The following is a 16,806-nucleotide window of genomic DNA, read 5'->3' on the forward strand; positions in this document are numbered from 1 at the left end:
TGCGACTTTGCTCGATCGAGGGCTTTGAAGTTAATCGATCGAGACCTTTTCCTCTTCAATTCTGCTCAATCGAGTACATGACAACTCGATCGAGAACCGACCCCTGAATTGTGCCTCATCGATCAAGAACTTTAAACTACTCGTTCGAGTTCTTTCTCTTGGACATTTGCTCGATCGAGCACAAAAAGTGTTCGATCGAGGGCTTCTCTCTTGGCACGCTTCCCAATGATCAAAAAATCTCCCAACCTGCATAAAAAGAAAAAAATACTTCCCGCAAAAAGTACCAAATCCAAAAACTATGCAGTCAAAATTCGTCCTAAACTAATTAAACTAACGTCTATTCCTAATTTCTAAATGCAATAAAAATGTCTAACAAATTCAAAATTACAAATTGTTTTTACAAGCTGAATAGCGCTGCGGCTCATCTTCTGAAACACTTGAACAACCCGAAAGAGGGCTTCTGACCGGAGGAGGTCCCTTCAGCATCGCGGACCATCCCTTTAGGCCTCTATGTACTTGAATTGATCAAAGGAGAGTAGTCTGCATCTACATATGCTTTTACTCTCTTCTGTACTTTGTCGGGCATGTCCTTCTCTTCTCCTTTCACGCGTTTCGCGCCTTTGACACTGTCTTTAGCAATGGGCTCAAATTCTAATGTACTCTCATCACGGGGATCTCCAATGTTTAATCCGTCAAGATCTGTAACAACATAAATAACAGGATGGTCCTTCATATTGCTCCCAAACTGGGTCTGAGGTGTTAACACAACATAACATGATTCAACATTAGCTGTTGAAGATTCCGTATCAGGGTCTTTAGAGGGAATAACATTGCAGGGCTTGACTTGCATATGCGCCCTACGAACACTAAACTGGTAAAAGGTTAATTCCTCCTCACCTACCTGAAAAGTCAAAGTCTGCCCCCGTGGACATGGGCCCACCTGCAAGCCCGGTTGATCTGCGGACGTGCAACGGTCTTTTGAGAGCCACACTCGGCGGCGTAAAAATGCTTTCGACAGGATCATTTTAGATCGGTCGATTTCGTCTCGGTAAGGGTCTCGAAACGATTAGAGATTTTCGGAGTCGCCACCAAGCATTTGTGGGATGCTTGGAACCCGTTCGAATCCACTTTATACCTCGGTCAAACGAAACACAAATCAGTGTTTGACATAGGTACTAAAGATAAGGAATCATTCCTCTTTAGCATCTTATCTCTAGAATGACTCTCGTACGCCCTGGACAAGGTCGTCCACTATTCAAAGTTTCTGAGTAAGAGGTGAAGGTACGTATTGGGAAGCCCTTTAATCAGACACCCAATCCCGCCAAGGGTAGCGGCTTCTACTGATCGATCTTGGTTGGTTGAATGCAAAAGTTGATAAAACGGTTTTAAATGCATGAATTCGCATCAAATAATTTAAACCTAACATGTGAGAGCTTTCTAAGTCGGTTGATTTAATCCAAGCTAGTATCAAGTATAAGATGTCAAGTTGGATTTAGATTGATTTGCATGTGAAAACGGAAATTAAACATCCATTTACCGTATTAGGTTTATGGTGCATGACGCGATCCATTTGTCTTAGTAAGGTGTTACGCAAATATGATTAGTCGTCTGATCCGTCCTATATCCGGGTTAACCGGAGTCGGGATCGTCCTAGACTAATGCTGGAAGGGGAACAGACGCTGCACCAGGCAGCCATATGAGGCGCGAGCCTGTTGGCGATGCAAGGGCGTCTCCCCTGTTTTTGAAAATAGGAAAGAAATGGCTTGTTTAGGCGCGGGTCAGTCAACGGTTTAAGACGCGTTCTGACCATTTGAAAAACGTTTATAAAATGTGTTGAAAAATGGGTATTTGAACCCGTTTTGGTTTGAAAGGGTCGTTTAGACTGTATTTGTTGATTTGAGGAACGAGACTCGAATAATCATCATTATTTTGATGATATTCGGTGTTGGGTTCGACTTGGCGAACTTGACATGAATAGTTTTGAAAATAATTATGAACTAATTGTTTTAAAATCATTTGAATATAATTAGTCAATACTGATCATCGTACTCGGGTTAAAATCCGACATGGTATGTAGAACCAAGGATGACTTTGTGTTGGTGACTAATATGTTTATTTTGGAAATGTAAAGAAATGATGAAAGCCTTTAAAATACCTCTCAAAATGTAAAGAAATAAAATAAAAGGTTTTAAAATACCTTTTAAATGTTATTAACCAAATATTATCACCGGAACATGGATTAATTCGTCATGGTATTAAGAACCAAGGGTGAAAAATGTTTTATGGTTAAAATTTGTAAAAATAAATAAAAGGGTTTGAAAACATTCGAAATGGTAAAAACCGATTACAAATATGAAAATAGATTAATGAGGAAGGACGAAAACAAACACGGTTGAGTTTTGACCCGGGCACCCCATTGAGGCGCGGGCCTCTGTGCAGGACAAGGGGCTTCTGTCTCAGGCCAAAACTCAGTTTTGGCTCATCTATCCTACGTTTTGGATCGTGTTATGCATGTTTTAGCATGTTATGGTCATAAAACAAGCAAAGATATGATTAAAGAAAGATTTTTACACCCTTATACTTTTTTTTGGTGAAATGTGAGATATATTAAGATCAAAAAACTAATTATAAGAGAGTTTTGAGTAATAGAGAAACCGTATTACTCATAGCCAAATAATAGACAAAATAAACCAAGGCCTCTATGCATAAACATTACATGACTACTCATCCTCCAAGCATATTCACAGCATGCTCCATTTTGCTAGCCACACTTTGTCAATGCTTGAAACTGGCTCCTCGAGTTTTCTTCTGATTCTGCTCTTGACTACATCAATAATATGCCCAGTTACCTTATCTGGTTTAAGCAACACATGATTCATTCTGGCATTGTTTCTTTGTGTCCATACCTGGTAATAGCAAGCAGCCAACAGCAGGAAGTGAACTTTCTGCTTTAGGCACACTTTTGGAGGCAGTGATCCTGTGGTCCTGTTAACCTGCAGTGAAAAGCCACACCAAAGCTCCATCTTCTGCAGAATTTGTTGGCTGTATCTGCAGTTAAAGAACAGATGCTCATGTGTTTCAGTGTAACTGTCACAGATTAGGCATCTATCATCTGTACAGTAGCCAATTTTGCAAAGCTTCTCCTTCACATTCAGTCCATTATTCATTATGATCCAAACAATAAGGGCATGTTTTGGGATGTTTCACTTGCTCCAAACTAGAGATACCCAGTCATGCTTAGGTTGTTGCATCCTAAGCCATTCATAACCATTTCTGATGGAATAACCTCTAGGGTCAGCAGTCCAGTGTCCATCAGTGTACCCAGCTTTCATCAAATTCTTGACTTTGCATATATTCTTCTAGGACTAGGCAGCATCAGCAGGAGGTTCATATTCATGCCAGCCCCTTCCTTTTAAGTACACTTGATAAATCCATCTGATCCAAAGTCTATCAGCCTTCCCATAAATCCAGTCCACCAGTTTAGCAACTGTTGCATAGTTCCAAACCTGTGCTTTCTTGATGCCCAGGCCCCCCTCATCTTTAGGCAGAGTAACCTTATCCCAGGCAATATGAGTAGAGTGTATTAAGAACAGAATTAATCAGCACCACCCTACCTACATAAGAGAGTTTTCTTGCCCCAAGACTCCTTATTCTACTCACCATCTTCTCAGCTATAGTGTTACAGTCAGACTTAGTCAGTCTACCTGCTTTAATAGGGACTCCAAGATACCTAAATGGCATAGAGCCCTCCACAAAGACTGTAGCCTGCTGGATATCATCTTTTAGCTGTTGCCCAACTTCATTGTAGTACACTTCAGACTTGGAACTATTCATAGATAGACCAGAAGCTCTGGAGAAGGATGAGAATGCCCTGAGTAACAACATTATAGAAGCAACATTTCCTTTACAGAACATTAAAAGATCATCAGCAAACATGAAATGATTCAATTTGGATGCCTTACAGAGAGGATGGTATTGTAAATGGCTATCTAGACACAGCATAGTTAATCATTCTGGTTAAGTAGTCCATGCAGATAGTAAAGAGAAGAGGGGAAATAGGGTCTCCTTGCCTCAATCCTCTTTTTCCTTTAAAGTAACCAAAGATACTCCCATTGAGACATAAGTTAAAAGATTTGGATATTATACAAGTCATTACTTTATGAGTGAAATCATCAGGAAACTTCAAACCCTGGAGTAGCTGCTCAACAAACTCCCATTCCACAGTGTCATAAGCTTTTTGTAGATCAATTTTAAACAAGCATCTTGGACACACAACATTTCTGTTATAAAGCTTAACAATGTCTTGACATATTAGAACATTCTCAATAATAGATCTCCCCTTTATGAAGGCCCCTTGATTGTCACTTATGATATCAGGCAAGACATGTGCAAGTCTATTGCATAACAATTTAGATATAACCTTATAAATCATATTACAACATGCAATAGGTCTGAATTGTTTGAGAGTGGTTGGCCTCTCAAACTTAGGTATAAGAGTAATATTAGTTGCATTTATCTGGTTCAAAAGCTTACCAGTGGAGAAGAAATCTTTTATAGCCTCACACACATCTTCCCCTATGACATCCCAACTATCTTTGAAAAATGCACTAGTGTATCCATCGGGTCCTGGTGATTTATCAGCTGGAATGTTAAAAAATATATTTTTGATTTCATCATTGGTCACAGGAGCATTCAGCAGTAGAGCATGTTCCCGAGTACAGAATTGTCCCTCATTAAGCACACATTGCCTCACATTTTTAATAGGTTTGTTACTGCCTAGGAGAGTTTGATAATAGTCAAGAAAAGCATTATGAATGGTCTGGCTTTCAGTACATACAGTACCATGTTGATCTTCAATCTGAATGACCTTGTTCATGCTAATCCTCTTTTTTATTCCCGTGGAAGTAAGCAATGTTACTGTCTCCCTCTTCTAACCACTGGGTCTTGGCTTTATGACTCAGAAAACTGTCTCTTGCTACACTTAGCTTGTTAAGATCAGCAACAGCCTCAAACTCCCTCTGTATCAGATCAGCATTAAGAATATCTTGGGCTAACTGTTTCTGCAGATTATGGAGCTTTGTCTCAGCAATCACTGTATTGTTGATAATATCAGCATAACAACTCCTATTTAGGTCCTTCAAAGCAGGCTTTAATGCCTTCAATTTCTTAATGATAGTAAACATTTTATGCCCTGGGTAATGTTTATTCCATTATTTAGTAACAGTAGGTATAAAAGCATCTTCTTTGCTCCACATATTGAAATACTTGAAGCTATCTCTCTTGCAATCCCCTACTGCACTATTGCTCACAGTACAAGGACAATGGTCAAATAAACCCTCTGGATGGAAATGAGCCATCATATTAGGGAATTGAGTCATCCATTCCAGATTGACCATAAACCTGTCCAGACGACTAAACACTCTTGTAGCTGTAGGAAATATCGGTAGACTTCATCAAGGTTTCGAATTATAACGAAATTATAATTATGAAAAACAATTCATAAATGAAATTACATAAACAAAAGTATAGAGATATGAATCAACCATCGGTCCTAGCAATATGGACTAAGAACAATATCGAAATCGATATTCTCCTAATCGTTGCACCCAAAATGCTATGAAAAATGCCCTTATTCTTGCTAGAAAGAGATCCCCAAAAATGATAATTAATTTTTTAGGGTTTTTGTGTTTTAGTGATAAGAGAATTAGGTCAAAAGAATAAGAGAAAAATGATCTCCCTTTTGCCTCCTTAAAACCGTGTAAAGTGAGACTAAAATGGGAAGATTTTATTCTTCCTTTTTTCTCTCTTTTTTCGGTTTCACCAACCCAAAAATAAGGAGAAAAATCTTATTATTTTTGGTTATTCTCAAAATGTATAAAATGTGTATTTTATATCAATTGTCATATTTATGTCGACATGTATTAATAAGTCTACACACAACAGTTTGTAGTTGATTTATTAATACCGGTATGTCAACATTTTATTATGACAATTCCGCATAATATATACATTAACTATAAATATAACATATTTATAATTCGCTAATTAAATATAACTGGTTACGTTTAATTACGAATTAACATCTTAATTCTTTTAAGCTAACATTATATACATTAATTAAATATAACAGTTTATATTCAATTTACGAATTAACAGTTAATTCGTCTCAGCTAATATTATTTAATTGTATTAAATAATCGTCTCATCATCACATTGACTAACTATTTAGTCAAATACATAGACTAACCTTTTAGTCATAAGCCATCAATGTGATTATATTTTCATACAATCACATCTCTCAAACACATCCTTTAGGTGTGACTTTTAGGGACCTGTTGATCACCGCCATCAGTATGATAATAACGTCAAACTTCTAGCAAGTCAACCGTTATTAAGTAAACGTTAATCAACTGATAAAATACTAAGTATACCCATGTGAACCTATAAGAGATTTATATATATTATCAAACTAACTGTGGAGGACACAAGCTCCAACAAACTCCCACTTATCCTCACAAGTGTATGTGCGATAACAGATTCTCATATCCTAAAATTTCTCCCACTCAATGTAAAACAATTTGCAAAATCCGTATTCACAAAGGTCGTATTTTACAAGTGATCAATATCAAGAGTGGTTTTCCCGACTATAGAGTAATTTAACTGATAAACGAATCATCATTCGAGCATGGCTATGCATTTCAGTTACAACTCCTCGAGTGGCCCTGAGAAATAACTAAACCTGATAAAGGTTGGATATTTTCTTCAACTCGAATCCTGCAGATATAAGCACAGTATGAAATGACCCAGTGAAAATCTTCTTAGCCTCCTGTTATGGTCGACCATGAGAAATAAACCAAAGTCATCCAAAAACTGCCTTAATCTTAAGAGACAGTCGATAGTCAAAAGAATCGACTCTAGGAACACAATGGACGTCCAATCCACGACCTGGCACCGAATGTTTTTAAACATTTAGGACTCCATTACGTTGTCACAATTTGTCCTACAAGGTATCGTTATAACTCGCATCTGTGATCGATCAGCTAACTATTTGACTTATGGCTCGTTGAACCCACCATCAATCAACTTCACAAAATAATAGCCAGAGTTATCAGCTCATGTAGGCGATTACGGACCAAAACAAATATAATGTAATTCAGTTCACTTTGTGGCGTTCAATGTTGCCGTACAATTCACATGAAAAACAAAATATGAAATAAAACGATGAAGTTATAAATAGCATATGAAAAAGATAATGTATCGAATCTATAATCAACTAGTACAACTCAGGAACACGTTTAATTCTCATGGAAATAACGTGCCCTTCATGCTTAACATATGACAATGGTTTAGTGAGAGGATCCGTGATGTTGTCATCCGAAGCTATCTTGTCAATCACTATCTCCTCTTGCTCCACGTAATCACGGATCAGGTGAGCCATCCGATGTACATGTCTAGACTTGTTGCTAGACTTAGGCTCCTTAGCCTGGAAGATGGCACCTCTATTGTCACAATAGATGGTGATTGGGTCATTCGAACTAGGAGCTATGGTTAGTCCTTTTAAGAATTGACGCATCCATATAGCTTCCTTTGCTACTTCTAAAGCGGCATAGTACTCGGATTCAGTAGTAGAATCTGCTACAACATTCTGTTTGGAACTCTTCCAGCTGACCGCAGCACCATTAAGAGTAAAGACGAATCCATACTGAGATTTCGAATCATCTCGATCTGTTTGGAAGCTATCATCTGCGTAACCGATTGCACATAGCTTAGTATCTCCTCCATAAGTCAATACCCAATCCTTAGTCCTCCGCAGGTACTTGAGGATGTTTTTAACAGCTATCCAACGTGTTTCACTTGGATTGCCTTAGTACCGACTCGTCATACTCAATGCATATGCCACGTCTGGACGTGTGCATATCATGCCATACATGATTGATCCTATTGTAGATGTATAAGGAACACGACTCATGCGTTCAACCCCTTCAGGTGTCGTGGGTGACTAAGACTTGCTCAAATGCATCCTAGACGTCATTGGAAGGTTCCCCTTCTTGGAGTTGGTCATGTTGAACCTTTCAAGAATCTTATCCAAATAAGACTCCTGACTCAGTGATAACATCCGTCGTGATCTATCTCGATAGATACGGATTCCCAATATACGTTGTGCCTCACCCAGATCTTTCATCTGGAAATGGTTCTTCAACCATCCTTTTACCGAAAATATGAGAAGAATGTCATTCCAAATCAAGAGTATGTCATCGACATACAATATCAAGAAAACAATCTTGCTCCCACTCGACTTGATATATAAGCATGGTTCCTCGACCGATCGAGTGAAACCATACTCTTTTATCACCTGGTCGAAACGATGATTCCAACTCCGAGAAGCTTGCTTAAGTCCATAAATGGAACGCTTAAGCTTACACACTTTCTTAGGATTTTCAGGATCTATGAAACCTTCAGGTTGTACCATGTATAACTCATCCTCCAAATAACCGTTTAAGAAGGCGGTTTTCAGATCCATTTGCCTAATTTCATAGTCATGAAAAGCGGCAATCGCTAAGATTATCCGAATGGAACGCAGCATAACTACGGGTGCAAAATTTTCATCATAATGCAATCCGTGCACTTGAGTGAAACCTTTTGCCACTAGTCGTGCCTTATAGGTATCTGGTTGCCCGTCTACAGAATGCTTTATTTTGTAAAGCCATTTGCACTGTAGAGGTCGTACCTTATTAGGTAAATCAACAAGATCCCATACGTCATTCTCATACATGGAGTCCATCTCGGATTGCATGGCTTGAAGCCATAGCTTAGAGTCGGAACAGGTCATGGCACCTTTATAGGTAGCGGGTTCATTAATCTCTAGGAGCAATACGTCATTTTCCTCGACCATACAAATGTATCTGTCTGGAGGATTAGAGACTCTACCCGACCTCCTAGGTTCCTGAGGAATATTAACCGTATCATCAGTTGAAGGAATAACTTCTTCCATCTGTTCCTCGGTTGTTGGTTCTTGAATCTCCGACAGCTCGAAGGTTCTATTACTTGACTTGTTCTCGAGAAATTCTTTCTCCAAGAACTTCGCACTAGCCGCAACAAAACTCGATGTTCGGTAGGCGAATAGAAGTAATGACCAAACATTCCTTTTGGATTACCAATAAAGTATGTCTTGACCGATCGCGGGCCGAGTTTATCCTCGTGTCTCCACTTTACATAAGCCTCGCAGCCCCAAACCCGAATAAAGGACAAGTTAGGGACCGTTCCCTTCCACATTTCATATGGAGTCTTGTCGACAGCTTTAGACGGACTTCGGTTAAATATAAGAGCAGCTGACAAAAGAGCAAAACCCCATAATGAATCAGGTACTACCGTGTGACTCATCATGGATCGAACCATATCAAGTAATGTTCGATTTCTCCGTTCGGACACACCATTTAATTGAGGTGTTCCAGGTGGAGTTAACTGTAAAACTATTCCACAGTCTTTGAGGTGTTGATCAAACTCATTTGAACGATATTCGCCACCCCGATCTGAACGGAGTACTTTAACCTTTCTTCCCAGTTGGTTCCCAACCTTATTCTTGTATTCCTTGAATTTTTCAAAGGACTCACTTTTATGCTTCATTAAGTAGACATATCCGTATCTACTCAAATCATCCGTGAAAGTGATACAATATCTATAGCCATCTTTAGCGGTGATTGACATAGGTCCACATACACCAGTATGTATGAGTCCTAATAGGTCATTAGTGCGCATTCCAACACCTTTGAAGAAATTTGAGTCATTTTGACGATAAGACATGATTCACACGTGCCAAATGAAGAAAAATCAAATGTGGGAATAGTCCCATTCTCGATGAGTTTCTTTACACGTTTTTCATTTATGTGTCCCATTCGACAATGCCATAGATAAGTTTGATCTTTGTCACCAACCTTTAATTTCTTATTATTCACATGTAATATATATGTGGTTTGATCTAAGATATAAATTCCATTCATGGAAACTGCTTTGCCATAAACCATTTCATTAAAAGAGAAAATACAGCTATTGTCCTTTATTGAAAATGAAAAACCGTCTTTATCAAGTACGGAAACAGAAATAATATTCTTAGATAAACTGGGTACATAGTAACAGTTATATAAATATAACTCAAAACCACTAAGGAGCTGGATTACGTATGTTCCCATTGAGAGTGCAGCAACTCGTGCTCCATTCCCGACTCGCAGGTCCACATCACCCTTTGCGAGAGGTGTGATGTTTTTTAGGCCCTGCAAATGATTACACAGATGAGAACCACAACCAGTATACAGTACCCAAGTTCCGAAACTTGCATGGTTAATCTCAATCATATGAATATAAGATGACATACCAACAGCAGTGACGCGGCCTGCTTTTATGTCCTCACGGTACACTGGACAGTTTCTCCTCCAATGTCCAGTCTTGTGATAATGGTGGCACTCAACGTTACCGTCCTTGCTCTTTGCCTTGCCTAGTGAGCCACTAGTCTCACCAGGCCCACTCTTACCGTTTCCTGACTTTTTAAACTTTAGCTTTCCTACAGCTTGGTCGTCGTGAGCCTTCCCATTACCCTTATTCTTGATGGAAATCATGAGAACATCTTGCTTCATGCTCCCACTCAATTTCATATCCTTCTCGGTCTGTACGAGAAGTGAGTGTAGCTCATGAGGACTTTTCTTCATGTCATTCATGTAGTAATTTGCCCTGAAAAGGGCAAAACCATCATGAAGTGAATGAAGCATACGGTCAATGACTATGCTCTTACTAATTTTGCAATCAAGTGCCTCCAGTTTCTCGACATTTTCAATCATGTTAAGAATGTGTGGGCTCACCGGTTGGCCCTTCTGGAGTTTCGCATCAAAGAAGCGACAGGTATGCTCATAAGTAACGACTCTCGGTGCTTTTGAGAACTCTTTAGTGAGCGTGGTGAAAATCTTGTTTGCACCTTGGGCAATGAAGGGTCTTTGCAAATTGGTTTCCATTGCAAAAATGAGTACGTTCTTTATCGCACCCGCTTCCATAACGAAGTCACTATATGCAATTGACTCGTTAGCTCTTGCATTGGGGCCTGGGTTTGGCGGTATTGGCTCAGTTAAGTACTTGAGCTTACCGTCAGCAATGGCAGCATTCCGCAATGATGCCTCCTAGTCCGCAAAGTTGGACCTGTCATTCTTCAGTCGTGTGAAGTGATTCATGTGGTCCATGAAAGCTTTTAGCCAGGACTCGCGTCCAAGTGTGGCACTTGGCATAGGGATTTCGTTATTTCCAGTCATTTGTTGTAACAGTATTATCAATATAAAATGAATTCTACACTACGAAAAGGAAAAAAATATAATAAGCATACTCATCGTTATGATTTAAGTTTAATGCAATACTGTTATAAGCGAAGATTCAAGCATTTATACAATTGACCTCCCTCAAGAATTATATAAATGATCCCAAGACTCAATTATCTGTAAATTGATAAGACAACCTCTTGGCTAATTCTACTATTAGAATTCTTGGTCGATAAATTTCTGTAAATTCTATCTATAGTCCATCATAATCTCGAGAAACTCATCGGATTATAATGTTGAGGTAAACTAAGTCAACACAAACTACTTACCCAACGTAGAAGGGGTCATATGGAGAGTAAGGTCCTATATGCCTACCGACGAAGAAGGGATTCATAGCTGTTTGGCCTATAAAGACTCGTCTCAATTTCAGTTTTAGAGGAAGATCCCATCAACTTTATTTTAATTCATTTTAAGTAAACTAATCTCTAGCATGCGTGAATGAATAAACTAAGATGATGGCTTAAAATTTTGTGACATTTGTATGTCTATGAAAACTAACATTCAATCTATATGAGTCAATTTTCATGCATATTAGTAGTAGGTGGTCTGGTTTAGGCGGAAAATGATGCACTAATTATCATGCGAATGAAAAGCAATAAGAATGGAAAAACGTAAAACAAAATAAAGTCCTAGTGTGGCCTATCTACCAAAATGAACATAAATACAACTTTGGAATCCTTCCTAGGACCCGAGAAGCTTGTCTTGATGTTCCATCTTGGTCCATGTAGCGGGAGTGAGCAATCCAATCTCCATCTTTAGTCTTCTCAAAAATACAATTAAAAATTACATAATAAACCTATTTACATTCTAATTTCAAAACCATAATATAAAAGAAAACCAAAGGAGATACGAGATCTTAAAATTACATTAAAATTATGTTTCCATCATTACGAAAACATAATTAACTAAGACCACATTAGGTATTACAAATTACAACCGATTGCAAAAAAACGTAAATTAAACCATTCAACAAAACATTTGACTTAAATAAAATGCATCAACTATAACTTAATCATTCAAAACATAATTCCTTAATTATGTAGAGTAATTGATCAAAACCACCTATTTAAATGATTAAATTATGTGACAATTCCTCAATTACTCACAATAATTCCAATCTTAATACATATTAATCTTGTAATATGAATTAATCTAACATTATTTTAAACCTCTTTAAAATAATTAGGTATCTTAAATTTGTGAACTTTTTCACAACAAACAATCATACATTATTGAAATAATGTATAATAATTATTGGCCAAAACACAACAACAAAAGGAAAAAAACAGAATTTTTTTTTTCCTTAAAAATGCTCACGGCATTCAGCAAAAAAAAAACAAAAACCAGTTTTTTTTTTCTTTTTTTTATTTTTTTTTTTTTTTCTCTCGGCATTTTGCAAAAAAAAAACACAGTCTTTTTTTTTCTTTCTGCTCACGGCTTTCAGCCAAAAACCAAAAAAATACTTTTTTTTTCTTTTCGGCATTTTGTCCAAAATCAAAAACAGTTTTTTTTTTCCTATCTTTCTTTTTCGAGAAAAATAACCCCATATATATGAACAATTTGTTTAAAGTTGCTACTAGAACAAGATTGGCATAATCATCAACATTAAATTAATGAATCATGATCCTTAAACAACAATTTAATCTCATGTATGCCAAAACTAAATAGCAAAAACAAATGAACATCATATATAAAAACAAATTCCATTTACATTTTAATTTAATTCTGGTTAAATCAAAACATCTACAAATTTATCATATTATCATCTTAACATGTTAAAACAACAATATCAATAAATCAAATGGAAACAAAAGGATCAAAAATCAAAACCCTTTCGGCAAAAAAAAAAAAAAAATTAATTTCATTCGGCAAAAATCGGTTCGGCCGAATTGTATAATTTTTCTCAAAATTTTTGTTTTAATTAATTTATGAAAATCATATAAAATAATTTCGTGGCCTATGCTCTGATACCATTTGTAGGAAATATCGGTATACTTCATCAAGATTTCGGATTATAACGAAATTATAATTAAGAAAACAAGTCATAAATGAAATTACATAAACAAAAGTATAGAGATATGAATCAACCTTCAGTCCTAGCAATATAGCCTAAGAACAATATCGAAATCGATATTCTCTTAATCGTTGCACCCAAAATGCTATGAGAAATGCCCTTGTTCTTGCTAGAAAGAGATCCCCAAAAATGATAATTAATTTTCTAGGGTTTTTGTGTTTTAGTGAGGAGATAATTAGGTCAAAAGAAAAAGAGAAAAATGATCTCCCTTTTGCCTCCTTAAAACCGTGTAAAGTGAGAGTAAAATGGGAAGATTTTATTCTTCCTCTTTTCTCTCTTTTTTCGGTTTCACCAACCCAAAAATAAGGAGAAAAATCTTCTTATTTTTTGTTATTCTCAAAATGTATAAAATGTGTATTTTATTTCAATTGTCATATTTATGTCGACATGTATTAATAAGTCTACACACAATAGTTTGTAGTCGATTTATTAATACCGGTCTGTCAACATTTTATTATGACAATTCCGCATAATATATACATTAACTATAAATATAACATATTTATAATTCGTTAATTAAATATAACTGGTTACGTTTAACTACGAATTAACATCTTAATTCGTTTAAGATAAAATTATATACATTAATTAAATATAACAGTTTATATTCAATTTACGAATTAACAGTTAATTCGTCTCAGCTAATATTATTTAATTGTATTAAATAATCGTCTCATCATCACATTGACTAACTATTTAGTCAAATACATAGACTAACCTTTTAGTCATAAGGCATCAATGTGATTATATTTTCATACAATCACATCTCTCAAACACATCCTTTAGGTGTGACTTTTAGGGACCAGTTGATCACCGCCATTAGTATGATAATAACGTCAAACTTCTAGCAAGCCAACCGTTATTAAGTAAACGTTAATCAACTGATAAAATACTAAGTATACCCTTGTTAACCTATAAGATATTTATATATGTTATCACACTAACTGTGGAGGACACAAGCTCCAACAGTAGCTAGTTCTTGTTTGTTAGTGCAGGTATAGTAAGCCCCAGTAGCAGCAATATCAGTGATACCACAAGTTGAAATGCAATCTAAAAACTTGTCCATATCAGCCTCTTTAGTATTAGCACCCAGTGTTTCAGTAGGATCAATTACTGTGTTAAAATCTTCTGCCAAAGCCCAAGACCCATTACATTGACCTACAATAACTCCTAACTTATGCCATAAATCCCTCCTTCCAATACCATCTTTACAAGCATAGACCATTGTGAACCATAATTGTTGTTGAGAAATCCTAGTAGTGACTCTTGTGTGAATAAACTGTGCATCATATCGACATACCATGACATCAAATAGATTTGGTTTCCAAAGAATCCACACACGTCCTCCTTTATGCTGGCCACTATTAGTAGTTACACACCAACCATCTAACATAGTATTAAAGTTATTACTCACATTTTTCCCATTTATTTTGGTCTCAACTAATCCAAAAAGACCAATATCTTTATTATGAATAAACCATTTCACCGTTTTTTGTTTATTTACATTATTCAAACCACGAACATTCCAAAAACCTATGTTATTCATTAATAAGTTTGGGATTAGAGATACCTTTTTGCCAATGCCAACCCTTGGAATCTTCTCACCTTCTACAGCAGCTCTGTATGATCCAGTCTTATGAGGACTTGCTGGTGTGGACGTGTGACTAAGAGCAATACGTGCAGGGGAGGTACAAGGAGTACACTCTGGACATTTCAGTTGTTCTGTACTGAGTTGCACAGGCTTGACAGCTACAGGCTTTGGCTTCCAGACCTGCTGAACTGGCTTAGGCACTGGCTTATTAGTTACACCTTTCCTGCAAGTATTCATTTCATGACCAACACCTTTGCATTTGTTACAAACAGATGGCTTCCATTTATACTCAATCCCCACATAAATCATCTTACCAGTCTCATCCAAGAATCTCACTTTAGAGGGGAGCTTTTGGCCAACATTGAGCTCATTCATTACTCGTGCAAAACCCAATCTGGTTTTGTCCATTGTAGCTTGACCAGCTTTCTGAAACTTGCTAACTAGACCAGCAATGGCAGGTAAACATTTACCCCAGAATTTAAGGGGTAAGTCATGAATCCTGATCCACGCAGACACCTTCTTAACATCCTCCTTCATTAACTCAACGTTAACATCCCAGGATCTGATAATCAGGGGCTTATTATCGAACATAAAGTATCCTGCCTTCAATATGGCCTCTTTATCTTTCCTATGCTTAAATCTTACCAGAAATATCCCATTTGGCATAAAGGATATCCTGTCTACATTATGCTTCTGCCATATTCTATGAACAAAACCTTGCAAAACCTCCCATGGAGGGTTTGCTCCTAGAACAAAACAGTATATCGCATTGTTCCATAATTCTACTACTTCTTTAGTGTCTTCTGTGGTGAACTGCAATATATTTTCATTATTTTCTTCTTCTTCAGCAACCACGACACTCTTTTTTCCTCTCTTTATAACCCATGCAATGTCTTCAATCTCATTGTCTGTAACATCTTCTATAATTACTACCTCAGCAACTTGACTGCCTTCATTAGGGTCTTCATCAAATTGCAAACAAGGAACATCCTTAACTTCCTGCATAGTTTTTGTTTGAGCACATCTTCCTCTGTAGGACCTTTTTTCTGACGTTTCTTCTTACTATCAGTACTCTTCCCTATTGATTTCATCTTTTGAAGCCTACTAGAATGCTTATGCTTCATTTTACTAGATGAATTATGTGCCATTATAGAGAAATCAGGATAAAAAGTTTGCTAGGAGAAGGTTGCGTAGGGTCTGCTATTAGGGTTCATAATCGTCTTGCTCTAGGGTTTCGTGGATTGATTGTTGCATATTAAACCGTCATACTTACATGTTTGGTTACGGCGAGAAACCGACGTAAGTGTAACAACTCGTTTGGTCGGAAAAGACTCGGTTTAAAACCATTTTGGTAAGTAAAAAGAGTATTTTATTAAGATTAGTGACGGTGTAGTGGTCGAAATGGTCGGTCAAGTGATTTAATGCACGATGACGGTACCAAACAATGTGTAAGGCTTGTATTTACGATCGGTAGGTCGTGAATAAGCGTCGGATTGTGACATAAGAAGTCGAGTCGAGAATTTTAAGGGAGAAAAGAGGGGGCGGACACTCGCGTAAGTTCTCAAATGGGGGCATTTGAGGGGTATTTATAGGAAAATGAGTGATTGTGTGAGTTTTGACCGACGTGGCCACCTGAGATGCTCAAAGAGGCGGGAGCCACGTCACGGGTCTTTGAGTTGTCCTCTCACTTTCACACAAGTGCAATCATAATTTGTTCTATCCTAGGATTTGTAGTCACATGTTTGGTACTTGACCATTCATGAATCCGGGAAATCTTAGTATAGAAG

General features: G+C 37.2%; 2 protein-coding genes across 2 annotated transcripts; both read right to left on the reverse strand.

The window, feature by feature from the left end:
• Positions 1-2,741: 2,741 nt before the first annotated feature.
• LOC141601310 (uncharacterized) lies at positions 2,742-3,332 on the reverse strand. The gene is made up of 2 exons (XM_074421579.1): positions 3,228-3,332; positions 2,742-3,143 (listed from the first exon to the last, which is right to left on the reverse strand). The coding sequence occupies exons 1-2, from the start codon at positions 3,330-3,332 to the stop codon at positions 2,742-2,744; spliced, it is 507 nt and encodes a 168-aa protein (XP_074277680.1).
• Positions 3,333-5,210: 1,878 nt separating this feature from the next.
• LOC141601311 (uncharacterized) lies at positions 5,211-16,024 on the reverse strand. The gene is made up of 2 exons (XM_074421580.1): positions 14,386-16,024; positions 5,211-5,428 (listed from the first exon to the last, which is right to left on the reverse strand). The coding sequence occupies exons 1-2, from the start codon at positions 16,022-16,024 to the stop codon at positions 5,211-5,213; spliced, it is 1,857 nt and encodes a 618-aa protein (XP_074277681.1).
• Between the last annotated feature and the right edge of the window lie 782 nt (positions 16,025-16,806).

This window comes from Silene latifolia, chromosome 9 (genome assembly GCF_048544455.1).
Source record: "Silene latifolia isolate original U9 population chromosome 9, ASM4854445v1, whole genome shotgun sequence".
Lineage (NCBI taxonomy): Eukaryota > Viridiplantae > Streptophyta > Magnoliopsida > Caryophyllales > Caryophyllaceae > Silene > Silene latifolia.